Here is a 27920-nt window from a genome sequence, read left to right as displayed (position 1 = left end):
TAGAAGTCAGAAATCAAGATGTCAGCAGAGCCACACTCCTTCTGAGGCTCTGGGTAGAAACCTTGCTTGCCTCTTCCCAGCTTCTGTGGCTGTCAATCCTTAGCATTTCTTGGTTTCCGGTGGCATCACTCCAATCACTGTCTCTATTGTCATATGGGGTTTTTCTCCCTGGATATCTCTAACCTTCCTTATAAGGACACTGGTCATTTTGAATTAGGGGCCCATTAGATTCCAGTATAACTTTATCTTATGTAATTGGATCTGCAACAATCCACTTCCAAATCAGGTCGCATTCTGGGGTCCTGGGGTTTAGGATATCAGCATACCTTTTTGACATAACCCCATAACAATAATTGTCAGTGTTTGATTCAAGATTATGAAATTCTGGAGTTCTAGATCCCTTGTCTGTATTTTTTATGTCTAAGCTCTGCATATTCATTTTTTTCCCCTTTCTTCTATGTGCCAGCACTGTGCTTGGTGCTGGGCATATGCAGATGAGAAAGACCCAGTCCTTCTCTTCAAGGAGCATTCAGTATAACGGGGAAAGGCAGATTAGATACACTACAACCCATATGTTGTAGTTAAATGCTACCGTAGAAGCTGTGCGTGTTGGCTGGAGAACTTCTTAGCTCTCATTTAGGCAAGACTTCCAAAAAGCTTATGCAACTTTAGAAAACCAAGAGGGAACTCTTAGTACCTAGGACTATTTGACCTCACTCTTGGACCACTTAGCAATTTGCAAGAAAACTTTCTAAGTCCCTTGAGTGTAGAGACCAATTTCAAGTGGCTCTCTTTATATAGCTTCTACACAGAGATACCTGCAATTTGATGCTCAATAACGCCTTACTGGTAAAGATATTAACAAACTTTGTCCTAAGAAAAACAAAAGTTACAGCTGTAGCCCATTCATTCCTGCACCTTAAACTCAGCTGTCTCAGGGATCCTAGTAAAGTCACTGAAAAGACTGTGGCAGCAAAGAACTATGACGGGAAATGATGTGAATCTCTCACCCTCTCAGTTTTCCCAAATAGTTTCTGTTGCGTTCACGTTTTGGTGAGTGGTGACCTGAGAGGGAATCAGTGTCTCACTGCTGACCCTCCTAGTCCCTACAGATACACCCACAAATTAATTTGTTTGAAGCAGAGCTTGGGGAAGGGTGTGTCTCCAAGTCTGACTCTTGTTATTCATTTAACTTACTCCATCAGGGTCTGGCTGCAGCTGTTTATTTTTTATTTCTCTCTGGGATGTTTTTGTGCCTCACCCCTCTCTTTCCTCCTGTTCCTGGCTCTCTTTCTTTTCCCAGGAAATAGGGAGTCTGAACTTGGAAGCCAATGTGACAGCAGATGGAGCCTTGGCCATGGAGAAGGGACTGGCTACTCTGAAGAGCGACATGAGGGAAGTGGAAGGAGAACTGGCAAGGAAGGAGCAAGAGTTTGACCTGGATATGGATGCAGTGCAGATGGTCAGTTCCCATCATTTTCCATGGGATATTCCATTAAACTTGCCAATATGAGACACCCTTTCAAGACTGGTTTGTATTTATTTTTCTTCAGGTAATTACAGAAGCCCAAAGAGTTGATAACAGAGCCAAGAATGCTGGAGCTACAATCCAAGACACACTCAACACATTGGACAGCATCCTACACCTAATAAGTATGTGACGTACCCACAAACTTCCAGCCCCATGCTCCCGGGCTGCTCTCAGAGCACTTGCTAGATCTAGCTCTGATAAGTGGAAGTCTTAAGGATACCCTCAAGGGTATCAGAACATTGCTTTATTTCTAGGCCCAGACACTTTGGGCACATGACTTTCCATTTTCCAGACTCTTTTTTTGCCATCTAAAGATGAGTTACTGAGTACCTATTGCCCTTGGAGGTGAAAGTGTGTAGATCAAAGATCTGGGTGTATTTAGGAAAGGTGTATTGAAGCGCAAAGAGGTTAATCATGTCTCACTGATCACACAGTAAGTAAACTGTAGAGGCAATACTCAAACTTCACAGCTAAAGAGAAGACTAGACAGTTTGACAGTCCTCCTAGAGATTCTGAACTTGATCCTGAGAAGCTATTGGGCAGTTGTGAGCAGTGGAATATCGTCATCACTGTGTATTTCAGAAAGATCACTAAGTGGATGCAGGAATGAGTGGAAGGGCCTTGGTTAGACAAAAGGCAGGGTGAGACCACTTTGGAAATGGTGCGAGGGATTGAGGAGGGAGGTGACAGGGTCTGAGCTCTGAGGCAGTAGACGTGGTGAGGGGGAACATCCTCCCAGTCTGGGAAGTCAGGAGTCCCTTGCTGATTATGCTCCCCCCATCCCCCACCCACCACCTGTAGTTAGACCTCGGTCTAACCAGTTGTGGGAACTTGACCTGCCTGGTTCATAGCCCAGAAAAAATGGAAAGATAGTAAGTACATGAGATACTGCAACCTTTTCAGACAAAATAGATTTGGTGGCACAGCGTGGCAACAATTCAGAGTTGCCCCCAGAATCCCTCCCCCACAAAAAACTGATAAGGATTAACAGTCTGGATCAGTAAAACTGATATCAAACCCTCATTTGGCCTGTTTAATCAAGTGTAGACTGCAGCACTTAGGGAACAAGGGATTCCATCATAGATTCCATCAACATTCAGGAAAGGGCTTGTTAGCCCGGGTGGCATAGCAGTTTAGCGCCTGCCTTCAGCCCAGGGCGTGATGGTGGAGACCTGGGATTGAGTCCCACGTCAGGCTCCTTGCATGGAGCCTGCTTCTCCCTCTGCCTGTGTCTCTGCCTCTCTCTCTCTCTCTCTCTCTCTCTCTCTCTCTCTTTCTCTGTCATGAATAAATAAATAAAATCTTTAAAAAAAAAAAAAAAAAGGAAAAGGCTTGGTTCTACCATTTGGGTTCAGTAGAACAACTTTAAGACCTGATTTTTCTATAGAGTACCATCCTCACCCTGGGAGGTCAGTGTCGTCTGTGTTGTTATACTAATGAGTCTGCTTTGTGGTCCAAGGAGACCCAAAGGGCTCTTTTTACCCTTTAAGGGTTAAAAAAAAAAAAAAAAAAACCCAAACCCAACTCCCCTGTGGAGATTTTAGCAGCTTTGTGTAGTGTTCTGAAAAAGGTAATGAAACTAATAGGACCTTTTGAGAGAAAAATGAAAGCATGGGGAAAGAAGGTTGGTGGGAACTATTAAACATTTACTAACTGTCAGGCACTGTGCCAGGTGTTCTCTGGTATAATATCATTTAAGTCTTTTAAAAGTCCTAAGAGACAGCCTTCATTATTTTTATTATTTTATTTCACATAGTAGTAAACTGAGGCTCAGAGAGGTTGATAATGCCCCATGGATCACATAGTAAACTGTGAAGGTGGGATTCCAAGTGACATTTCTTTGTTTCCAATGCTCCTGCCCCTTTTCCTGAGTAGCTTGTGCTGCCTCTCTAGGGACATGGTTATTTTGTTTCCAAGCTTACTTAACTCTCTCAGCACATCACAGAACCTGAAATGCCGAAATTCTCCCATTTTCCTTGGTGAAGGACTGACCCACTGGGTTGGTCTGCATTTTCATTACGATGTTGTTTCTCCTGGTTGCTCTCTGGAGTCCTGGAGCAGTCACAGCGTCATCACTCGAGGCACAATAAACTCGGGCGGTCAAGTGCTATCACCGCAACTCAGATCTCAGATATGGAGGCAACCTGACCTTGAGTTTGAACTGACCAAAGGCCACCCAAACCCTGTTAAGATCAAACAGGTTTGGCCAGGTGCCCTTCGTGCTGACATGAGTTTTAGATTGTGTCTGGGTAAAACATACCTGAACAAACAGGACTACATTTCATATTGGAAATAAACCAGTATCTAGCCAGATTCCCACTGTCTCCGGCCAGAATGAAGTCTTACATCATTTCCGAACAGCTGGAATCTATCCCCCAAATAGCAAAGCATACCTTGGCCTCTATAAACTCCAAAGCCCAGCCAGTTTCTAAAGGTCTTCTAATGGAAAATAGCAGGATATTTCCTAAGGGTAGTTCAGTAAACATAATTTGGAGTTGGTCCTGATCCTAGGGTGGGCTGTGTTGGGCAGACACCTTGGACAGTACTCAGTCTCCTATGACCTTCAGCCTTCATCTTTTCAGAGCATGAACTGTTGGCCCTAACGTGAAAGGAGAAATCCAAACTTTGTATTGCTTAACTGTAGAGCTCAGAGGCTTGAACCGGGCTGTTCGTAACTAATAAGTAGGCTAGAGCTCTCAAAATATTTTCTATATTATTCCCACTGTAAAATAAGCCTTTTATTTTTTTAGTTTAAAGTTTTTTAAGTAAACTCTACACCACACGTGGGGCTTGAACTCACAACCCTGAGATCAAGTTAACATACTCCATCACTTGAGCTAGCCAGGTACCCCGAAAATAAGCATGGCATACCGTTTCCTCTGGGCAAGTGGAAACAGGAATTAGTTAAAGGTATAGAGGGTCCACATGTGTTCAGGGAGATCTAACCACAGCTCTTCTATATTAACTCCTTTCTCATTGCCTAAAATAGATCAGCCTGGCAGTGTGGATGAAGAGAAGCTGATCTTATTGGAGCAGAACCTCTTCCGGGCCAAGACTCAGATCAACAGCCGGCTGAGGCCCTTGATGTCAGAGCTGGAAGAGAGAGCACGCCGACAGCAGGGCCACCTCCATTTGCTAGAGACGAGCATAGATGGCATTCTGGCTGACGTGAAGAACCTGGAGAACATAAGGGACAACCTGCCCCCAGGCTGCTACAATACCCAGGCTCTTGAGCAACAGTGAATCTGCTATCGAGATTTTTCTACTGAGGTTCTTGGGATACAGAACTCAGGAGCCATCTCATGTGGTTGGAGTGGGATGGAGACATTTGAACATGTTGAATGGGCATGCTCAGGTCCACCAAACCTGATCCCATCCCTGAGATCTTGGCCAGATAGATGTTTTATTACACCGGTGTGATACTACTGGTTTCCTGATGCTGGGCAGTGAGGCAAATAGTGTTGGGTATGAGACTGGCCAGTGCCCTGGACCCTGAAGGGTAGACTGGATGGAAGAATAAGCTGCACAGGCAGGTGTTTGCTTCAGGATAGTCACAAACTTGACCCCTGGAGTACGAACAGGTGCCCCTGGGCTATAGTTAGCTTATTCTTTGGGCAGTGTGACCAAAGCAAAAATTTTTTTTACTTTGCCCACCCATAAAATTATTCTTAATGTCTGAACAGAAAGTGAAGTCAGTCACACTGTGGCCAGTAAAATACTATTGCCTTGTAGCGTCCAACGCAAGCTTTTTATTGACCAGAGTTCCTCCCACTTTGTACCACCCACTTTGTCAACATGTGCTCTAACTTTCAAGCTGGAAGACGTGAACAATGATAGAATGAGAGGCTTTAAGGCTGGTCCATTTGGAGCAGAGTTGCCTGCTTGGGTCCTCCCACCTTTGAGTTTCTGGGGCCTGGAAGTAACATCCTTTCTCTGATGATGCCATGGCAACTTAGAGACTACATTTTATTAAAGCATTTTTGACCAGCAAAGCAAGCATTGGGAAGGTATTTACTTTTGGGTTTCAAAGTGATAGAAAAATGTAGCTTGGGCATTGAAAGAAGTACAATTACCTAGAAGATTTATTAGTCCTAATTCAATCCCACTTTTCAAATACTATAAATTGTATGTGTCTGTGTGTTTTATTTTCTCACTCTCTCTCCCTATAGCAGAGAATGTTCCTACTCACACTGGAGCTGGGTAGACTCCATCCATCCTTCCATTCATCCATCCATCCATCCATCCTTACAACATATATTTATTGAGTACCTATTGTGTGTCAGGGGCTGGGGTACAGTGGTGAGGTAGTCTCTGCCCTCACAGAGTTGATTGTCTAGTAAGGAAGACAAACATTAAAAAAAATAAACTTACATCTCTCATTCATCACAAGTGGTTTTTATTGCAATAACCCCCTGGTTTGCAACCTCATTTCTCAACATATGTTGCAAGACACTCCCATGGGGGCACTTGGGTTTTGGCAAAGCTGGGATGGTTCTGGGTTGTACACACTTCTTTGCAGTCCAGCTGTCACTCCTCCCCTTTCCACACCTGATTGCAACAGACTGTTGAGTCATGATAACACCAGTGGGAATTGCTGGAGAAACCAGAGATGCTTCCATTTAAGCTTGGAAGATTTTCGTGCAGCCTCACCTCTGTACTTCCTTGGCTTTTCATGGATGTGTTTTTGAATAAAGAATAATTCTTAGATGCCTGTGGTCAGTTTCTAATTTGTCAAACTCTAAGCCTCAGGTGGAGGTACCAAACCAATGAAAACCAAAATTCCAATAGAAACAGCGATAGAAAATTCCAATAGAAACCTAAAGTTTGCATTTTTCTGAACATCTTGTTCTGTATGAGAGTTAATTGGTGCTGTCTCCTAAACATAAAGACTTATTTCTGGAACAACCTGAACAGGGTGGAGTTTTAATATTGTTTTCTTCAGCTATGAAATTAAGATAAAATCAATAGTTTGTGGTACATTGTCATGCATTTTAATAAGTAAGAATCTAATAAATTAAGATCCTGAATTGGACAACTAGCCAAGTGGCTGAGGAAAAGATTCTGTTCCTTTCTACATTAACCCCGCAAATTCTGATAGGTCTGATCACTTTGCTTTACCTTCTGTAGAAGTGAATGGAGAATCCTGTCTTGGCATATCCAATCACATATCCTATAAACCTCTCACTATAGCTAACAACTAATGCCCAGGAAAATGTATTAATTAGATTAACTACCAAATCACATAGACCTAAAAATGTACATTTCTCACTTTTTTTTCTTGCTCTCATAGTGGATGGGGAGAAATTTGGTAGGGTGACTCTCCACGTTGTCAATCCAGAACTCTGCCATTTATAATATGTGACTTCTAAGGTTGCCCTGGGAATCTTTTACATTCCAGTGAGTACAAAGGGGAAAATACATGGGAGGGGGAAGACACCTGGAAGGTTTTTGGGGGCCAACCCTGGGAGGAGATAGATGCACGTCACTTTCTTTCATGTTCAATGGTCCAGAACCTGGTTTTATGACCACTCTGACTTCAAGGGGTCTGGGAAATAGAGGGCCTTGGTAGGAAGCCATGTCTCAATGACAGTCCTACACAATGAAGGGGGAGAATGCATTACTAGTGATCGGCGCCTGTCTCTGCCAAGTACGAGATTAGACGGTACGTGTTCGGGGGAACTTGGTGAGGGGTTCTATTACCTAATAACATGCAGTCATAAAAGGATTCCTCAGTGAATAAATTGTTAAGAAGGTCATAGAATGTCTTCCCTGACAAATGGGAGATAATCTCTGAATGGAGATGGGAAGTGGAAAAGTGACTCATGTGACTTCCTTGGTATAGACATGATTCCCTCATTCCTGAGGACCTGACAAAATTATCCCTAAGAAGAGAGTAGAGCCATGTGGCTGAGAGAGGGCCTACTCAGGACTAAGCCTCTGTAACCAGTCTTGCCCTGATCCTGCCAAGTTAAGGGTTCTCATCAGTATTTCTAATTGATAGTGAAAATGCTCTTGTACTACTCCCCTGAGAGCTTTCTGATTAATTGTGCTGCTGGGAGGCTATGATGCACATCATCGTCTACTTTGACTCATAGGGATTTCTGTTTGGGGCGGGGCGGGGGGTAGGAATGAAAATGTCCATAGGTTATGGCTTCTTAGCAGATGTATTTCTGATCTTATCCCAGGATGTGGTTTCTTGTCAGTACTCTTGGGAGGCCAGAGAAAATGGGAAGAAGACACTCAGTAATGTCCAATGTTTGGAACGAGGCTCAAGGACTGGGATATATTTATCATGTCTTCTTTCAATGTTTTTGCATGGTCATGGGAGCATTGTGGATTCTTGCTGTGGTTCAGTTTTCCCACCTGGAAAGTAGAGATTAGATTTTTTTTTTTCTCCTACTTTCTTTACACTACAGACTGCATGTGACTTCCTAAGAAATTCCAAGACCTGAAGCTACTTATGGGTCATAAGAGAAGAAATGTATATGTACATGTATGTTAATTCATAGTTAGTACATATATTTTACAAGGTAATGTAAGTTAGCAAATTAAACCAGTGTTTATGTCTAATTTTAAACAAGCTTTCAACATTACATACTCTTAGGACAGAGAAAAAGAGTGTTTAGGTTTGTGGCCAAAATAGCAAATGTAAACACAAGTAATCAATTTACAAGGCATATCAAGTGTCATTATGATGGGCCACCAAACCCAGATGGACACACACGAAGCTAATTCCAATCTTAATAACAACAAAACACACAGTAAGAACTAAAATGATTTTTTTTTAAAAAAGCACAATCTGACGAACAAGTGGCTAAGCCCTAAATGAGGGGCCTAAAGGGGAATTGCTATTTTACCTTCTGAACCATGACTAATACTAGCTAATGACAATCTCCATTTAGATGTCTACCAACACACAGTGTATGCCACAACTACAAATAAGAACTAAGAGAGCAGAGCTGAGCAATTAGCAAATTACTCATTTTTGTCTTGTTTATACTGCCAAAACTGTGAGTCTAATGATTTGTCTTACTTAAGATCTTTTATACCAAAAGTGAATGATACAAATTTAGTTCTTACAAATATGTTTTTGCTTCCTAAGGAACTAATTTCATTAGGGAGGCAAAGCTAAGCAATAGGAGATTGTGAAGATTAGGTCGGTTCTAAGATTTTTTTTTTTTTAATTGAAAACTCTTAAGCACAGTTACAAATTTGCTAATAATTCCTCCCTGCCTTTGGTCCTCGGGTGTGGCTGTGTATACTTTCATATCACACACTTGCTTTAAGAACATTTTTGCAACCATTGGCTTCTCTCAAGTAAGACTATGACAAAAAAGTGATTCATTCTGCAACTCGCAGAGAAGATCCTGGACAAAGACACAAGACTAGTAGCATTGTCTTATTTATTAACGTAATTCAAACATTTTGCGGATAAAACTTCTGTCCATGACTATCCTAGCAACAAAATTTTACTCAAAATATTTCACTATGAAATGGTGTTGCAACTTCAATGTAGTTTTTATTAATGGGTTGATTTTCATAAAGCAAATCTTACTCTTAAAATGGCAGATTCAGTGACCAAAAGGGATTCAAAAAAAAAAGCTTCCCCCTCCCCATGCCAATCCTTGAGACCGTTTGGATCAAACTGAGTTCTGGACCTGAAGGGAAAGAGTGTAGCTCGTTCCTAAGTAACTGGAACAGGCTAATAGGACACCCCAAATTTACACGACAAAGAAACCACATGAAGAATCGAGTTCACTGGCAGCTCTAGGAAGGTGTAGACTGGATGAATCTGACAGAGAGCATGCGCACCTTCACCACCATGCTACTCCACAGGTATCCTGATTGGAAGAGCTACAAAATCAGTCCCTGTTTCCATCCTCTCCATCTCACCTGTTGGCCTTCCTGCAGTAGCCTCGGGAGAGATCCTGAGCTTTTCATACTCTATGGGTTTATTTTTGCAGTACTCTTTTTGATAAATGAAATATAATAACATGCTTCTCTCGCTGAATCCCATAAAGTGTGTGTTTATATCCGTTTGGGAGAGTAGATTTGGGTTGTTAAAATGCAGTCATGTCTCCCTGTAATTCTCTGCCTCTTGCTGCTGTCTGATTACTGAGTCTCACTTTCTACTTAATTAGAACAGTGAGTTCTTCTATTCCTTCTGAGAATCTGAAGCATGAGACTGGTGCACGCTGGGGAAGGTGGGCCAAGCAGAGATGGGACAAAGAGGGTCTCTAGAAGCTCTAGCTCTGGGTTTCAGGCACTTCAGTTAAGAGACTTTCCTCCCCTGTTCCTATGTACATTCAAGGAAAATGAAAGCCAGAAGGCCCCAGAGACTGCCTGGGGGTAGGGGACGGTGAATGAGGTACCATGGAGCAGCACAGAGCTCCCCAGAGGGCCACTCCTTGAGGAGAGAGTCATTGGCACAAAAGTTTTCCCTCCTTCCTGCCTCTTCTTACTCTCATCAGCCACTTTCTGAAGAGTGGATGTTTTACATCGGTAGGCAGGAAGTGAGGCTCCTGACCTCTGTTAACGTCATCATTGCAGCCCATGCCTTTCTCCCAGTCTCTGAACCATGCCAGCCTTGAGTTGCCATTTGGAGGAAGAATGGGATCCCACGGGGGGGGGGGGGGGGGGGGGGGGGGGAGTGAGAACCTAGAGGTCATCCTCATGGCACCTGGGGCACCACTTCAAACTCTGAATTGTCTCAGTGCTAACCTCTGCAGGATCACAGCCACAATGTCCTGCCTGGGGCATGAGAGAGGGGCTCTGACCTCCCCCTAGCAAGTGAAGAATGGCACAGTTTGGGGAATGGACAGTTCTCCCCAAATTTGCTTTTTCTTGTATTAAAGAAAAGCAATTTTAATACAATCCCGGGGATCCACCAAGATAAGATCTGCCCCCATTTCATTCCAGACATCTTCTACTGCCCCTGTTCCTTTTCTTCCTGTCCCTCCCCACCCTCACACCGACTGTATACAGCCAACCTGGCTCCCCCTCATGGGTTGTGGACTACGTGTGGCATGAACACAGAGCCCAGCAGAGTAACAGGGGACACCAAACAGACAAAACATGTCTGGGTTCTCTCAGATCTGCTCGTGTAGATCCTCATAATAAACTGTAATCACAGATAAACTTCACATCCTTCACAATGTCACATTCCCGAAGGAATCCGGTTCCCTGGTTTCCTTTCTTGGCCTGGGAGTGTTTTGCCCAGATAAAGACTCTTCTGTTTGTCTCTCTCTCTCCAGGTGTCATCTCGTGCATTCGAGGTCTTTCCTAGCCTTCCATAAAGCATCCTTTCTTGGATTCAGAGGGTCACTATTTGGGATTTCCTCTAAGCTGTTGAGATCTCTTGATTTCTGAGGAAAACCTGACTCTGGCCTTTCTCCCAATCACACCCACCCCTCGGACTCGCATATGCAATGCCCTATATAGGAGCAGCTGGATGAGACATAATTTAAAAGAAAGGTGCCAGGTAAAGGCTGAAAAGAGTGGAAACCACACGTGACGTGGTCAGTGTCACGAGGAACCAGGGGATAGAGACCATGTGGTATGAAGCCTTAAGGGTCAGGGAAACAATATCCTTTTGTCAGGCTCTACACTTGCTGTGTGACCTTAGACCAGCCATTTAATCCAGTGGACCTCAGCTCCTTTATCTTTTAAAGGAGAATGTTGAATCAACTAATCTCTGAAGCTTTGTTTCTTTTTTCATTTATGATTTCACCATCCTTAATCAAACACTGAGAACCAAAAATAGGATCTTCATTCCCTCCTCTGGAGATTATTTCCATAATCCAAAAGGAATAACACTCTTCTGGTTGCTACTCTGACATGCTCTTCTGTTGAATCCAGTTCCCTTTCCTGGAGGCTATGGAAGACTGTCACAGACATAAAATATGTGCTGAAGAATGATGTCCCTGATGTCAGATCTCACCACCACCCCCATCCTGGGCCATAACTGGTACTAGATTTTCATAAAAGTATCCTGTTGCTCGGGGACCCATTCTGTGAAGACAACTGGAAACCCAAGAGCCAGGGACTAGATGAGAGACACAGAGCATAAGAGAACAATTTCCTTTTGGCTCTCAAAACGGAGCATGACTGAGACCAGAACAGCTAGAACAGTTTGTCAAAACCATTTCCAGGAGCAGCAGAGGAAGGTAAGAAGTTACAAAAAGGGTGAAACAATTTAGTGGCTCTTAATGCCCTGCCTGCCATGACCTCTGCTCTGTGAACCCACTCCCCTGCCAGACGGACTTCCCCAGACGATGACTGTGGTTTCTGGGCTCTGGAGGAGATAGGATCAGCTCCAGAAACAAGACCGAGGTACTGTGTTTCCAGAAGAAACTGACCTCAGGTGCCACCTGCATCACCGCAGCGAGAATGGGTAAGGACCATCAATTCCCATTAGAGCAACAAGCTGCTCTTGGTCATCCTTGACTTACATCATGACAGAAAAATCTCCCAGCCACACAGGCAAGAGATAATTCCAATTAGCAAGGATCTCTAGGGTTGAGTGAATCCCTAGCATATTTTATTTCAGAAATGGCTGCATTATTAGGATTTGGCCTCGACTACGCGATTCTTCTCAGATGCAGGAATGTGGCTAGGTATGACCTCCAAGGGCTTAGGTAGAGACCTGAAGGTTTCTTGGACACGCTGGGCTGGCAGAGAACAAACTCTGCCATCACTCACAGCCCAAAGGAGGAACCGTACAGATGCCACCAGGATATGAGGGAGGACTGGCTCTGTGTGATCACAGGCCCGGAGCATCGGGAAAATGGTCTTCTGAACCTAAGGAAATGGATGCAAATTCTTCTGCGAAATCCTACTATTCCCAGACTTGCCTCCCAGGGTTTGGAACCTGAAGGCCTCAGTCCTGAGCCTGGCCCGCAATGCTGTGTGTGTTGGGGGAGAGGGGAGTGTGGGGTGTGAGTGGGCAGGTGGAGGCGGCCTGGCCTTCCTTACTGTGTGGCTGTCACGCAGGTGCTGAGCGCTGAGGCTGGCCATGGTATCCTACCCAAAGGGAAGTTCACACCACAGGAGCGCATCAAGACTACAAACATAAAGAACCATGGACACGGGTTTCATCCAAATTCTATGAGGAGTGAACAACACCAACACCAACCAAACAAAACCAAACCAAAACGCAAGAGAAGAAAGGAAAAAAAAAAAAAAGAAAAAAAAAGAAAGAAAAGAAACATAGCCCTTCATGGTAAAGGGCATGCTGGGAAGGCGAGAGCCAGAGCCGCCTCCCCAGAGCATGCTGGGAGGACGGGCACCGGAGCCGCTCTCTAGAGCATGCTGGGGACAGACACCAGCACGTCTCCAGGGACTGCACTTCCCCCAACACCCACCCCTATTCCCTCACCCACCCCCAACCCGGAGACCAGAGGGGAGTCTGTCCGAAGATGACAGCTGAGTAGGGTATGCTGTGGTTCTCTGCAGGACCCCACACTGTGGAGGGTTGAGTCAGCAGGTGGGGAGAACAGTCAAGACGAGGAGTGGAGACACAGAGAGGCAGGAGAAGAACCAGGGGACAGAGACTGGAGGGGCCAGTGTGTCGGCGGAGGACGAGGGGAGAGTGGAGCCGAGGGCCGGGTGGCTGCTAGCCCGAGGCGTTGATGTACAGCTGGCTCTTGAGGATGTAGTCGATGACCGGCTGGGACAGGTAGTCCACCACGTGGCCGTCCCCGTGCTGCAGGGCCAGCCTGGATGGGAAGAGACGGGGCTCAGCTGACCCCCTCCCTGACCCAGGCTCAAGGGCCTGGCCCTCGCTTTCAGGGAGGGGGTTTACCCGCCACCCCGGCCCCTGCCTCTGCTTAGGCTGCAGAAAGGCTGCATAGGTTCCCCTATGGGCAGAAGCTCGCTGGCCCCAGAACTGCGCCCCGACCCCGGGGACTCCTTTCCATCCTGGCTCTGCCATTTCCTCGCACGGGCGCCCCTGGCAGGTTATCGAAGCCCATCTGTTCGTTTCCTCCTCCGTAAGATGAGGGTAATATGTGGGCCAATCTCCTTCACTTATGAAAAGGATTTTTAAAAACATAAAAGGATGAAACGAGTCATGCAAAGAGCCTTTAGAAGAGCCCAAACACACAGTAGGTATTTAAATGGGTTAGCTACTCCTATTTCATTCCTTCGTGTTTCTCTGCATCGCGGTCTCATGAACATGCATCTCCTGATTGACCACTTCTCTTCCTTCCTACTGGAACCCTGACAGAGAAGAAGGTGACCTCTTCTGAGGAGCTTCTCACAAGCCCCGGTGGCTGTGGAGGAGGGTACCTCCAGGTACGAAAGGGATCCAGTGATGGATGAGCTTCGGCTTCTTCATAGTTGTCCTCTAGCTGCGGTCTGGCTGCTTCCCATTCTCTGCTCCTATGATAGTCTTGGGAATGTCAGGCCCCAAGGAGCTATTTGTAAAAAATGCACATACTCTTCCAGAAATGTAGATTCGACAAGGCATGTGAGCCTGCCCTGTGAGACCTCTTCAGAGGCTGGCTCGCTGCCTCTTCAGTGCATACACTCTCCTGATCTTGCAAGCACACAAGGTCCCTAAAGTGTCTCCCTGCACAGCTCATAGGGAAGCTTCTTGAAAAAGTGGTCTGTACCCATGGTTTCCAAACGCCAATCCCAACTTGATCAGAATCACCCAGGAAGCAGATTCCTAGGCTCATCCAACCACAGATGCCAATTTGGTAGGATTGAAGAAGACACAGGAATTTGTGTGCTTGTGTACGTTTGTGGGGTAATTTTGTTGTGCAGCCATGTTTGGAATCAAATCCCTCTCCTCTCCCCTCATTGGCCATTGTCATTGGGTTTCAACTCTCACCACACAGTTTGATGCTACTCTTTTAATACATAATCACCTTCCAGGGAAGAAGTCCACTGGATCTTTAAAAATCTGGACCCATCTCATTTCTCTGAAATATGTGACAGAGATGACAGTGATGTACATCTTTGTGCCTCTCCTGCCTTGGTTCTTGGGCCAGCACTGCTCCTTAGCCTTAGGCTCCTTAGCCTTCTTTTAAATGCTGCCCTTCTTATTGACTTTCCCCGTGAGCTCAGCCACACTCTTAACGTAACTTACATTTCTGTGCTCATGGCTGTCACTTCTATTCCAGTTCCAGAGCTCTATATTCATATATGTCACCATTCTACTGGACAGTTCCATTTGGGGTTTATGGTGGAGACTGTTACCTGGCCCCTAGCATCCATTCTCTCCTTCTTCTATTTAATAGAACCTCCTGAGTTTAAGCTGGGCACATAAAGTCCATTTCCCAGGCTCCTTAAAGCAAGGTATGGCCTTGTGACTGGGGCTGAACTGGTAGGATGTAGGGGGAAGCGATGTGTACAACTTTGAGTCACTTTTTTAAAGACAAGCTCCTGCCCTTTCCAGCAGTCATGAAAGGAGCTGTGGACCAACAGACAGGGGCTTCATGTTGAGGAGGTCAGAGATTCAATCTCTTTTGACTTCAGTAAGAGGGAAGTAAACATTTCTCTTATTTAAATTGTGACTATTTGGGCTCTTTTTGTTATGGCAGCTTAGCTTGTACTCTTATTAATACAGTATTTTATAAACACTTCAAACTAAAGAGTCTCAAATTAAAAACATCCTCTTCCTCCTGCAAACCAACTAAAACTAGCTAATGACACCTGCCCCCCCTTAAAAGTAAATGACTGAGGGAGTGCCTGGGGGGCTCAGTCGGTTGAGGATCTGACTCTTGGTTTGGACTCAGGTCATGATCTCAGGATGGTGAGATCGAGCCCCATGTTGGGCTTTGTGCTGTGTGTGGAACCTGCTTAAGGTTCTCTCTCTGTGCTCTCCCTTTGCACCTCCCCCACTGCTTGTGTATGTGCTCGCTCTCTCTCTCTCTAAAAAAAAAAAAAACCCAAAACATGTAAATGACTAGGGACAAATACATAAAGTCCCCAAAGAAGGCTGAATACCAGGCAGCAGGTGTCAGCAAATGTAGGGGTCAGCTGGAACTGAGGAAAGTTGTATTAAAACTTGTAAGCCCATTTGACCAAGGTTTGTTCCTCTGGCAGTTTGTCAAACGTACCTGCTCTTGGTTGAGCTGACAACAGACATGGGATGGTTGATGTCATCCTTCACCACCATAATGTTATTCTGGGGACAGAGCAGAGAAAGTAGATTGCCCGCCCCTCACACTGAAACTCTTCGGGTGCCCTCACTCCACCAGCACACCATCCCCCTGCCCCCGCAGGCCCCTGGGAGAAGGAACACACCATACAGCTAGAGCAGCAAGGGGGTGGAGGACTCACTTTGTATTTGCGGAGTATTGAGGAGTGATTCATGATTCGGTCTGTGTCAGCTGCATCCCGGGGCACCACCACAATCCCAAAATCCCCCACGATCACCTCCATCTGAAAAAACAGAGAGAGAGAGTGTGCTTTGGTGAGACCATGACTCCAACCCCTACTGAGCAGCCACTTAGCGGGTAGAATGATCTTCCACATGGAACCCCGAGCTCTGGTGCTACGCTTGCCTTCTCAACCCTACCAGTCAGCTCTTTCAAGTAACAACCTGTAACAGTGTTAGTGGAATGAGTGGGAACTTTGCCTGGCACAACAGAAGATGCTTAATAAATACCTCTAGACCGAATGAATCAATGTGCTCTTGCATGTCTGGGCAAGAGCTCTCCAATTCCTGAGGCTCCTGTTGAGTTCATTATGCTGAAAAGTAATAGGAATGACACATAGTCTTTACACGGTAGACGCCCTCACAGGTGACACAGGTCCCACTGCCCAGCAAGCGTACCCCCAGCTCTCAGCCACGCAACTGAGAAAGGGTCACCCATGCCAAAGCTGTTGGGGACTCAAGGGTCATGAGGAGCATGGAAGGGCTTGGAATGCCTGTGTGAGCATGGACAGTGATGGGAAGAAGATTACTATGAGGTCACTTCTGAGATCAGCCTCTTTATTTATTATGCTTGCTGCCATAATGACAAATGAAGACTTTTCATTAAAAATAAAATGATTTTTTTCTGGTTATAGACACAGTACAAGCTCTGGAAATTCAGGAGAAAAAAATCTATCACAACCACACGACCTGGACAACTACTCTGAACATCGTGTATTCCTCTCCAGTGTTTCCTTCTCTACACAAAAATGTTATTTTATCTGTATTTTTTACTTAGCATGAAATTGCGAACATTTTTTCACATTGTTAAAAATTATTTGAAAAAATTAAGTTTTAACAGTCTGATTATTTCATTGTCTGTACTATGATATATATGATATATTAAACCAATCTTGTATTACAGCATGTGTAGAGTTACTTCTGAGGAAGTAATTTTTTGCAAGTATACATAACATTTGGTTGAAGATCTTTATATATAAATCTTTTACCACATCTCTGCTTGTTTCCTTAGGATAAGAAGTAAAATAATTAGATGAAAGGATTTAAACTGAACATATTTCAAACTCCTAAGACATAATACCAAGTTGCTTTCTGGAAACTTGTGCCAATTTTTATTTTCAAAAAACCTGAAATTTATGGCATTTAATAGACTTGGATCTAGCCCGGGCATATTGCCGTTTAGATCTTGCCAATTAAGGATCCTGGATGGGGAGAGAAAGGAGGGGGGAGACAAGTTGCTTCTAAGGAGCACAGTTCATTGTGCAAGACCTGCTGTGGTGGCAAGGGGCCCAAATTTTTCCTTCGAATAAGTACCACAAAAACAGACACTATGGAGCACTGTGGCCACTTCTTCTCTATCGGACAATTTCTACCTAAGCAGAATTCCACTCCTCAGTCTGATTCATTGATCATGTTCGAGTATGTATGTATGTGTGCACCCGTGCATGTGTACACATGCCCTTGGGTATTTCCATCACCTTTACCCTACTTCTCCCATTGCTTATAACTGGAGCTAGTTGCAGCTGGAACTCTGATATTGCTGACACAAAAAACTGGTTGAAGGTGCCCTGGGAGGGAAGTTGTGGAGAGAAGTTAGAAGCTAGGTATAGAATATCAGAGCCTATAAAATATATATATATACATCAGAGCCTCCACTGGATCATGCTGTTTGGAAGATACAGAACATTATACAGCACAGGCATCTATTGGTAGTGTTCAGATGGGAAACTGGCACCAAGCATTTACCCTATAAACCAGGAATGTTAGGGAGAGGCGGGACAAGAAGTTGGAGGTAGATCCACCTCCTCCTCCACAGCTTTTTGCATTGGGAATATTACACTGGTATTCACTACTCAGAAGGTAACCTCAGGCACTGTTTCTCAAATTTGGCTGCACATCAGAATCATCCAAGGATCTTTCAACACTCTCGAAGTCCAGCTCCTGCCCAAGAGCAGTTAAACCAAATCTTTGAGAATGGGACCTAGGTATCATAGTTTTTAAAATTTCCCAGGTGATTCCAATATGCAACCAGCTTGAGGACCAGGGGTCTAAGTACTGCTTAAAACTCCAGGGGAAGTGGTAGGGCAGAGAAAGAGAAAAGAGAAGGGAGGAGAGATGAGGAGAGGAAGGGGAAGGGAGAGGAGTGGGAAGGGGAGAAGAGGGGAGGGGATCCATCCAAGTTGGTATATGTGGACATTCCTCAACTGCCTTTCTAAATGACTCAAGATATCTGGTGTACATGGCATCACGTAGGATCCGACTTCAATTTGATTTTGAGAACTTGGTAGATGTTCCATAAGCGATGAAGAAAATAATAGGACTATTTAAAGTGAGCATTTTCATTGAAAGCATGAAAACAACGGTTCCAGCCGTTGTTGGAGTCCAGCCTCATGGGGAAAGTCACCCTGTGGGTGACATTGTGCAGCTGCTGCTTCCCACTCAGGAACTAATGATCTGAGCAATCAATAACAGTGCCAGGTGGCTCAGTGGGTGGCAAGCAGTTGGGAGACTTTGCTGCTTGAGATGTTTTCTTTTTCCAGAAACAGGTGACAGACTTGCCCCCTGAGAATCTCAGATGGAGCACAGGAGACAGGGTCTACACGACAAGACATACAACTTAATCACATCCAAGCTGCCTGTCCACAGGAGTTTGGGTCAGAGACTGCAGAACTTCTCTGCTCCTTTGCCCAGACCCTAGGGCACCAGGCTTGATTTTCATGCTAAAGGGTATTTGTGTGGGTGTGCATTTCGGGGTATGGAGAAGTACCAGGTGCTAAATTGGTGAGCTGCTGTACCATAGGTCCCATAGATATCCCTCTCATGTAGGGACCTACAATCTGTCACCCCTAATCCCAGTTTCCTTCTTCACCTGGCCTCCTGGAGACCATTCTCTCCTGATTTCTTCCTACCTTAGCAGCTATGATTTTTGGTCTCCTTGTGCTAATTCTTTCTCATGTCCCTAACCTTGACCCACTGGTGTCCTGCAGGCCTCAATCCTTGGACTTCTTTCTACCTATACTCACACTCTTAATGATTTCATTCAATTGCAAAGCTTTAGAGGCATACCAAAGGCTCCCAAATTAATACCTCTGGCACAGACTTCTCTCCTGAACTTCAAACTCATATATCCAGCAGACTTTTCAATATGCCTACTTAGGAGGGCATCTCAAATCTAAAATGTCCATGAGCCCCTGAACCTTCTGACATCAATCAGTGAATCACTCACTCATTGTACATCCCTAAAATCCCTAAAATGCTTCTCCTATACTCTTTTTCATTTCAGTAAATGGAAACTCCCTCCTCACAACTGCTCAGGTCAAAGCCTCGGCATTTTCCTTGATTCCTCTTTTCTTCTCACATCCCACATTCCACCTAAAAGGTAACCCATTTGATTCCCCCTTCAAAACAAATCCAAGAATCTGCTCATTTTTGGCCATTTCCATCAAGTTTCTGCTGGTCCAAGCCTACTTTGGTAGGTTAAATACTGGCCCCCAAAGATAACTGGGTCCTAATCTGTAGAATTTGTGAATGTTATCTTATATGGCAACGTATATGCAGATTTGAATTAAGCTAAGGATCTTGAAATTATCCTACATAATCTAGGTGAGTAGTAACAAGTGTCCTTACAAGAGGGAGGCAGGGGAACATTTAACGCGGAAGAGAGAAAATGACATAAAGACAGAGCAGAGAGGCATTTGAAGATGTTCCACTGTTGGCCTTGAAGATGGAAAGAAGGGGTCATGAGCCAAGGAAGGTAAGCAATGCAGCTCTAGAAGCTGGAGAAGGTGAAGACAGATCCTCTCCTGGAGTCTCTGGAGGGAAAGTGGCCTTGCCAACAACTTGGTTTTTGCCCAGCAAAACCTATTTTGTACCTCTGGTTTCCAGGGTATAAGAGAATCAGTGTGTGAGTGTGTTGCTTTGTTTTTTAGAGATTTTATTTATTTATTTGAGAGAGAGAGAGAATGAGATCAAGTGAGGGGGAGGGGCAGAAGGTGAAGGAAAGGGAGAGAGAGAGAATCTTGAGCAAACTCCTTGCTGAGCGTGGAGCCTGACACAGGGCTCCATCTCACAACCTTGAGATTGTGACCTGAGCTGAAACCAAGAGTTAGAACCTTAACCGACTGAGGGCCCCAGGCGCCGTATGTGTGGCCTTCAGCCACCAGTCTACAGCAACAGAAAATGAATTCAGTCCCATCAGCTCTCACTTGGATTGCTCTGGTCTTCCTGTTTTTCTCTTGCTTTTTTCAGTCTATTCCCAACAGACAGATCAATAGTATTAAAATAGATTGTGCTGCTCCTTGGCTCAAAAGTCTTTACTTAAATATCATCTTCTCAGTGAGACCAGGCTATTTCATCTTTTGGCACCACGCACACAGACCCACACGTTAGCCACACCTGCACAGTTCCCGCCCCTTCCTGGATTTTATGCTCCTTGCTAGCCTTTATGTCCATCTAACACTTTATATATCTTCCTTGTTCAACCTGATTTTTGTCTCTTTGTCCCTCTTCTATAAAGGTAACCTCCATGAGGGCAGAGAGCATTGTGTGTTTTGTTCGTCACTGTGTCCCTAGGGGAAAAGGCCCTGGCACTTCATATGTGCTTAATAGGAGCTGTTCAATAAGTAGATTCCTGCAGAGTCTTGTCTGACAGCTGTCTTTGAGGCATTAGCCGATAAACTCTCCCTGTCTCAGGACCTGGCGAGGAGCCCACAGTACTTAATGGGAGCTCTAGGAGGCCCAAAGAAGTTACTCAAAAGATAGACTCTCAGGTCCTATACAAGTAAGGGTGAGCCTACACTTGCAGGTTCCCAGACTTGATCTGATTGGTGAGCAGAAGCATCTGGGGGAGCTTTAAAACCAGTGACAAAAGTAGATCCCCCATACCTCACCTCAGGGATTTTTATCCAACATGTTTAGGATGGGCTGTTTAGGAGCTTTACAAAGCTCCATAATCCTTCTAATGTGCACCAACCTCTGAGAAATTGTTGCTATAAATCACATTGGCAGTTGCCTAAGCTGCTAATTCTCTGGCTTGGTTTGGGAGGTGGTGAAAATGAGATACTCGTGCAACAAACACCTCTGAAGATTCCAGCAAAAATGAGGACGAGGATGTCACCCTTTGCCCTGGAGAGTAGGGGTGGTTGGGGTGGACATTTGAAAACAGAAGAAACATGGGGTTGCTCAGGCTCTCCTTACCCATGAGCCTGCAGGAGTGTGCTCAGGCCCCTGGCACGGAGCTGTTATTCCAGCTTATTCCACCTGCCTGTTTACAAAGAGTTCTCTGCAGGTCTTGCCTCAGCAGTGGGGAGGTGGGTGAGTGGCCAAGGTAGCAGAGCTGTCTTGCTTGGCAAATCCCTTTCCTGATGCTGACCAATGTGAGCCCATACTGCCAGGCAGTTAGCAGGATCAGAGTACAGTCTTCTCCGCTCCCCTCCCCCAGCATACAACGGGACTCCCTCCCAGTTGAGCTCTGGCCTGTGATGTCTGAGGTGGGGGTCTGTGACATTCATCCTGTTCCAACTTCCTGCTCACAGGCACAGCGTTTTGATATCTTTTCATCCTCTGGTCAAAGGCTCCCCAGGGGAGGCAGGGGTGGGGATGGGGAGAGGAAGTGGGAGGGGGTGGACTCTGGTTCCCCAAATGTGGGGAATCTGAAGGAAGGATATGAGACATGTTGGGGCAGGAAGCAACTTGGCCTTGGGAGAGAGAACATTCATGAGGACCGAGGCGGCAAATCTGGAAGGAATGTGGAGTTATGATCATCATCCCTCTGGGAGGCTGAATTTCAAGATCTGCAGTGTTGGATTTGGGGGATGCTTTGGGTTGGGGATGCTTTTGGGTTGGCTCTTAGCCAAGTACTTCCCTGGGTACCAGGGAGAGAGAGTTGAGCAAGACAGACATGGCTTCATCTCTTGGATCAATCCCTACCTAGTAGGAGGCAGTAAACAAATGATTGATTATTTCAAGTGTATCTATTGCTATGAAGGATAACAGTAGGTTACTATTAAGTGGCTAATATCTTGTAGTGGCTAATATCTTATGGGTAACTGGTAAAAGTGTGGGCCACACCTCATGGTGGACTAAAAGTCTCTTATGGGCTAACCTCCTCCAACCAAGCTACACTCAGGTACTCTTTCATTCTTTCATTCTGCAAACTTTTATGGCATGTATATGGTAAATGGGGCACTCTCCTGGTGTTGCCAGATAAGACAGCCAAATCTAGTGTACTCATACAGCTTACCTTCCCAGTAGGGAGCAACCATAAACGAACATGTAAATAAGAAAACATGAGGTGGAATTAAGTACAAGACTGAATATAAAACGAAACGACCTTTAAGTTAAAACTAAAATGACAAGAAGGGGTCAGGCATAGAAATATCTGGGGTAAGAGCACTCCTAGTTAGGCCACAGCTAGTGCAAAGGCCCTGAGGTAAGAAAAACAATTTAAAAACCAAAACAGTGCAAAGCAAAACAAAATAGGTAGGACTGAGGCACAGAGAAGTAGGAAAAGTAGACAAGGACCAGATCAGAGATGGAGTTTCATTCCAATTGCAAACAGAAGTCATTAAAATGTTTTAAACAGAAGGTTTGACTTCCATTGACAAAAGGATCCGATTTACATGGATTTAGTCAGGCAAGCCTAACTGGTTAGATCCTCTGTAGAATCATTCTGAAATCAGGATTCAGAATCCTGACCATCTCCCCCAGACAGTGCCCTCTTCTCCAGGTGTAGCACCTGGGTGACTTGGGCTCACCTGTGTTTCTTCTCCAGATGAGGGTGTTGACAGATGGACAAGGGACCATCAGTAAGGAGGGAAAGAAACATGTATGAAGGTATCTGTTCTGTGCCACGCACAGTCCTGGAGCTTTACTGAGTATTACACTGAATCCTCACAACAATGGTCTTCTGAAATATGTGCCTCAGTTCTCCATTCATAAATGGGGAAATCAAGACTCAGTGAGATATAGTTCTAGTTAGTGGATTTGAACCCGCTCTGATCAGCTTTAAAGGCTCTGTCTGCTACATCAAACTTCTTAGATCCATTTCTTAAGACTCACATTTTAGTGACTTGAAACTTTTTTGGTTTGAAAATATATTCTATCTTGTTTTTTTCTCCACCCCAGGGAGATTTATCATGAGCTTCCTCCGTTCGTTACTCTACATCGCCCCCTGGAGTATAAAATTTTGTATCCTTCCATCTGGGTTGCAAAAGATGCAAGGTGTCCAGTAGAAGCCACACTGTGGGTTGGGGGGGTGGGGGGTGAAATAGGCCCCACCTATTTCAGTAAAGAATCCTCCACCCTTGTTGTGGCCTCTGTTCCTCTCTGGGGGGAAAGCAGGGCAGAGGTTAGTATGATCAGAGATGAGAAAGTGGGAAGGCATTTCCAGAATGGCTCTCTTAAGTGCTAATAAATGAGTGTTCCTTCAGAGGGGTTTCCCAGAGGAAATTATCCCCATTCTCACTTCCAATTTGGGGGTGTGGGAAGGCAAGAGATTCCAGACTCAAGTCGAAAGCTTGTAAACCAAACCAATAGTATCTTTCACACGAGAACCAGAATCTTCCATGATAGGAGCTAAGCCTCCTTCCCTAGAGTCTGTAAATCCGACATTGGTTTTATCAGTGTGGAGGCCTAATCCCCGGGGTGGAAGTGTCCATGGGGCTTCCTGGCTGGGGCTGGACTGTCTGATAAAAACCATCTGAGCCTGAAAGACCAAATGTTTGTCTTTGCTCTATGAGTCCTAGCGCCCTGGGATTTCTTCTGGAGTGGCTAGGGCCCCTGACTTCTCCTCTGTTTATTTTCTTTGGTTGTTTTCCCATAGCTGGTGGATGTAGGAAGCAGTTAGCCCATGGCTGGTTGGCTGGAAAACTGTGGGATCCAGCCAATTAGAGCCAGCCTATGGAATGCTGGGTTTCAAGAAGTACAAAAAGAAAGAAAAAGAAAAAACAATTTCCTTACTGGCCCATCTCAGGTGCCTAAAGTTCCACCTTCAGATTTTCCTTTGGGTTAATTATTGACCCTTGCTCATTTAAAATGCAAATACCATTTGAAAACAGCTAATACCTTTAATCATTAAACTTAATGATTTTTGTCTGTTGGCTGAAAAGTCAAAACCTTCTCAAATAAAGACCAAGCTAAACCTTCTATTTCAACCAGCCAGAACCATCTCCCAGTAGCTCTTGTCCCCACCATTAGATCTTTTACAGCCTTCTCTCAACTCAAAAAGCCCATCTCTTTCCACCCGCTTAACCCAATCCTGCCCATTACTCAAAGCCCAGCTCAAGTGCTTCCCTCTTGCAGCCTTCAATGAAATATCTATTATCTATCTATCTATCTATCTATCTATCTATCTATCTACCTATCCTGGGTCCTGGGATTGAGCCCCACATCAGGCTCCTTGCTCAGGATGATCTATCATCATCATCAAGCTCAGGATGATCTATCATCATCATCATCTATCTATCATCATTCTCATTCTTCTCATGTCTTTTATGGATTAGGAATCAGAAGACTTGTGTGACTTCCACTTCACAGGAGTGTGCTAGGGGTTAACTGAGCTGATCCACAAGAAATATCAAAGTATTTATTATCTAGAAAGTAAAGTGCACATAGTAAGAAGCTTTGTCTATTTTGTTTTCTCTGCTCATTCAGCCCCAGAACAATGTCTGGCCCTTGGTAGGTACTCAATGAATGTTTTAAAACCAATAGATGAATAACAGCCAACATTTATTGAGTGCTTATAGTTTCAGGAACTCTTCTAAACTTTTTACAACTTTATTTCATGCAGTATAAAAAATGAATATAATAAAAAAGATGCTTTTTAGATCGCAAGTGCTCTAAGGACAAGTAACATGCCTATATTCACCCTGGGCTCTAATAATATGTGTTAAGTTGAAATATTGATTGAGGGATGCCTGGGTGGCTCAGCCGTTGAGTGTCTGCCTTCGGCTCAGCGCATGATCCTGGAGTCCCGGGATCGAGTCCCGCATCAGGATCCCTGCATGGAGCCTGCTTCTCCCTCTGCCTGTGTCTCTGCCTCTCTCTGTGTGTGTGTCTCTCATGAATAAATAAATAAAATCCTTAAAAAAAAAGAAGAATAAATATTGATTGAAGGAAAGAATGCTTGGATCAGAATTAATTTGCCAGACTGCCTTCTTTTATAATGGACAAAGCAGCGGATGGACACAGCAGCTGACAGCACAAGAGCCCTAGACAACTGATTTTATTTGGGGGAGGAGAGTGAATGTAACAGCTTCCCGCTTCACAAATGTGTGTCTCTGGCTGACCCTTTATTCCTTGGCCTTGCCTTCCCACAAATGCTGGTCCTTGCTTGGATACCTGCCTTCGTGCTAGTGCCAGGATGATGCAGCACAGCAAAGATCAGGTCCCCTAGGGAGACTAACTCTGTAATAGAAACCCAGGGATGGGAAGGGCTGTGTGTGTGTGTGTGGGGGGGGGGTATAGAGGTGTCCCTGGGGGTTGATCTCCAAGGTTAGCCCAGGAGCCTGGATCTTGAATTCTCTAAGGAATCAAGAATGAAAAAGCCAACTGCCAGGCTGCACAAGCAGCTCTTTTGTATTCCACGGAGAGAAACTTGATGGATATGTATGGAATTTTCTGCCCCTGGAATGTAAGGGGAAGGGTGTGTCATTGGTCAGAGGAGGTCAGAATTTACTGTGGGCTAATGGATCTTTGTGCCTAATAGGAAATGCCCAAGGGATGTGTTAGGAGGTGGGGTTGTTCCTTTGACTGTGTGATTAGACTGCTGGATGGAGAGCACCCCTTCAGGAATCCCAATAGAAAGAGCTAGAGCGACTCAGCGGAGAATTTGTGACTGTGCTGGAGGAAGCCTTGGCATCCTGCTGTGGAACAGACCAGCTCAGCTGCTTCCCAGCCCAGCTGGAGAACAAAGCTGCTCCACAGCCTGCTTTGAGCTTTCTTTACAGAAGGGTGGAGAGACTCCTATTTCTCCCCAGATCTGTCTGAACTAGTGGCTTCTCTCCTTCCTCCAGAATCCTGAGAATTCTGAAGAACATAGGAGGCTAGGATGTGGAGCCAGGGCCTGTGGCCTTCCCAAGAAGCTTGGTTCTTCTCCCCACCTCCTGTCCCCAAGTCATGGGCAGATTCAGGGGTTTGGGCTCCTGGTAACCAAACAGAGGTCTGTGGCAACAAGTATCACTTGGGACACCAGGTAATGAAGAAACCCAGCGTAGGTCCGTATGCCTTGTCCCTGGTAATCTCATGGATAGGAACTAAAAACCCTAAAATGGACCCCTTCCAGGCAAACTCCAGAGGGTAGAATTTTCTAGTAGAATAAGCAGGACTCACTCCATACAAAGTTATTAAAGTAAGGCCTTCCTTTTCTAGACCCTGAGATCCAACCATCCTCAAACAGGGACTGTGGAATAAGCCGTTGAATTACTAGTTACTAACTAACTACATCCCCCTCTGCCCAGCCCAACCCTATTTCTAGCAGAGATCCAGACCCTGTACCAGAAGACCCTAGTATCTAATTCACAGGGCAGTAATCAATGTTTTACAGTCAGTGGCTATAAACTCACAGAAGAGATTTCTCTAGATATCCCAAGGATGAAAGAAAATAGAAAGATACCCTTAGAACAGAAAGAAGAGGTTCTGCGTTCTCCCCCCTCCCATTCCCTCCCTCCCCCCATTTCTACACTAGAAGGAACCTAGGGATCTCTGAAAACCAGATCTCTCCTCCCTCCTAGAGCAAAACCTCCCAGGGGCAAACCCTCAGAAGAAAATGGGTCCTGATGATCATTGGTGGGTGGGGCCCCGCGCTGGGCTTCCAGACTGGGCCAGGAGCCCCGCAAGTGGCCACGAACGTCCAGACAGGGAAGGCGTCCGTGGGGACCCTGATGAACAAAGGTTCGTGTTCAGGGCCGACGGAAGCCTTTCAGGTTCTGCTAATCAGTAATACAATAACTGAGACTAACTTCCCATCATCCCTGTGGAATAGATCTGGACTTGAATTTTAATTTGATTTAAATAAATCAAAGGTGATATTTCTAGCACACCTCTTTTGTGGGTTGAGATTCACACTCATTATGTAAGGAAACAGCTCCTTGATTATTTCCCCCCTCTGCCTCAGGTGCCACAATTCTAAGGACTCCACAGATTGGCTGTGGGTTAAGTTAGGGGACAGAGCAGTTGAGTGAGAAGGGATGGGGAGGTAGAGCTCTAGGCTCCAGAAAGCCTTTTGGCGTGAGCTTTGAGTGTCTACTTCACCCAAGTCCCTGCTGCCTGTGCTGTGGATTGGGATTTGTACCAGCCAGGCAGGAGGGATGTGGGTTCCTGTTGGCCCTCTCGTTGTGCTCTCTGGGCACAGCCGGGCTGGGTGCTCTGGATCTTCAGAGTCACCAACCAAGGGGGAACATAGCTGAATAAGTGAGGGTCTCACTCCACCTTCATGGCTACATTCCCAGTTAATCAACAGCTTTTGGTTTCTCTATTTTTTTTTTTTTTGTCTTAACCAACATGTCATGTCAACACCAGAGCCCAATGGGAAGAGGAGAGACCTGGGTCTCCTTTTCTTGGTCTTCAAATGTCAGATCTGCCAACAGCAAGAGAGACCATTTTGGAAAGGAGTCAGAGGACCTGAGGTCAGCAATCTAACTGGGAGGAACAGAGAAGGACTGGCTGTGCTTCCAGGGTCCCCATGCTAGAAATTCCAGGCTCCACAGAGGGGGAGGTGTGCCCCTGAGAGGGGGCTCCAGAGATTCCCTGCTCTTGTAGGCGGCCCTTCAGGCTGCTGCCCCAGGTGCTGACTTCATCCCTCCAGGACATCCAGGCCTCCCCAAGGGATGTGCCCCCCACAGCTGCCCCCCACTCCCTGATTTGCCTAGCTTCTCGAAAGAGCTCTGCTGAGATCTTGTACACAACTTTGGGTACAGTACTGTTTACTTTCACAGCACCTTGTGAAGTAGAGAGGAAAGTGAAAGTTAATTAAGTCACTTCATCCAGAACTGAAAGGAGGTTTAG

At 45.3% G+C, this 27920-nt stretch overlaps 2 protein-coding genes across 8 annotated transcripts in view; one reads left to right on the top strand and one right to left on the bottom strand.

The window, feature by feature from the left end:
• LAMC2 (laminin subunit gamma 2) overlaps nucleotides 1-6236 on the top strand; it is a 56180-nt gene extending 49944 nt beyond the window's left edge. For all 3 annotated transcript variants that reach the window (XM_041722947.1, XM_041722955.1, XM_041722938.1), the window contains 3 exons: nucleotides 1304-1462; nucleotides 1554-1653; nucleotides 4521-6236. In XM_041722947.1, coding sequence (XP_041578881.1) covers nucleotides 1304-1462; nucleotides 1554-1653; nucleotides 4521-4774 — 513 coding nt within the window. In that variant the 3' untranslated portion in view covers nucleotides 4775-6236. The remainder of the gene's footprint in view (nucleotides 1-1303; nucleotides 1463-1553; nucleotides 1654-4520) is intronic.
• Nucleotides 6237-8917: 2681 nt separating this feature from the next.
• NMNAT2 (nicotinamide nucleotide adenylyltransferase 2) overlaps nucleotides 8918-27920 on the bottom strand; it is a 191981-nt gene continuing 172978 nt past the window's right edge. For all 5 annotated transcript variants that reach the window (XM_041755625.1, XM_041755656.1, XM_041755646.1 and 2 more), the window contains 3 exons: nucleotides 15821-15922; nucleotides 15598-15665; nucleotides 8918-13248 (listed from right to left, as the gene is read on the bottom strand). In XM_041755625.1, the coding sequence (XP_041611559.1) occupies nucleotides 13146-13248; nucleotides 15598-15665; nucleotides 15821-15922 (273 nt within the window). In that variant the 3' untranslated portion in view covers nucleotides 8918-13145. The remainder of the gene's footprint in view (nucleotides 13249-15597; nucleotides 15666-15820; nucleotides 15923-27920) is intronic.

This window comes from Vulpes lagopus, chromosome 1 (genome assembly GCF_018345385.1).
Source record: "Vulpes lagopus strain Blue_001 chromosome 1, ASM1834538v1, whole genome shotgun sequence".
NCBI classification, from domain to species: Eukaryota; Metazoa; Chordata; class Mammalia; order Carnivora; family Canidae; genus Vulpes; species Vulpes lagopus.
This window is presented reverse-complemented; position numbering and strand designations above follow the sequence as displayed.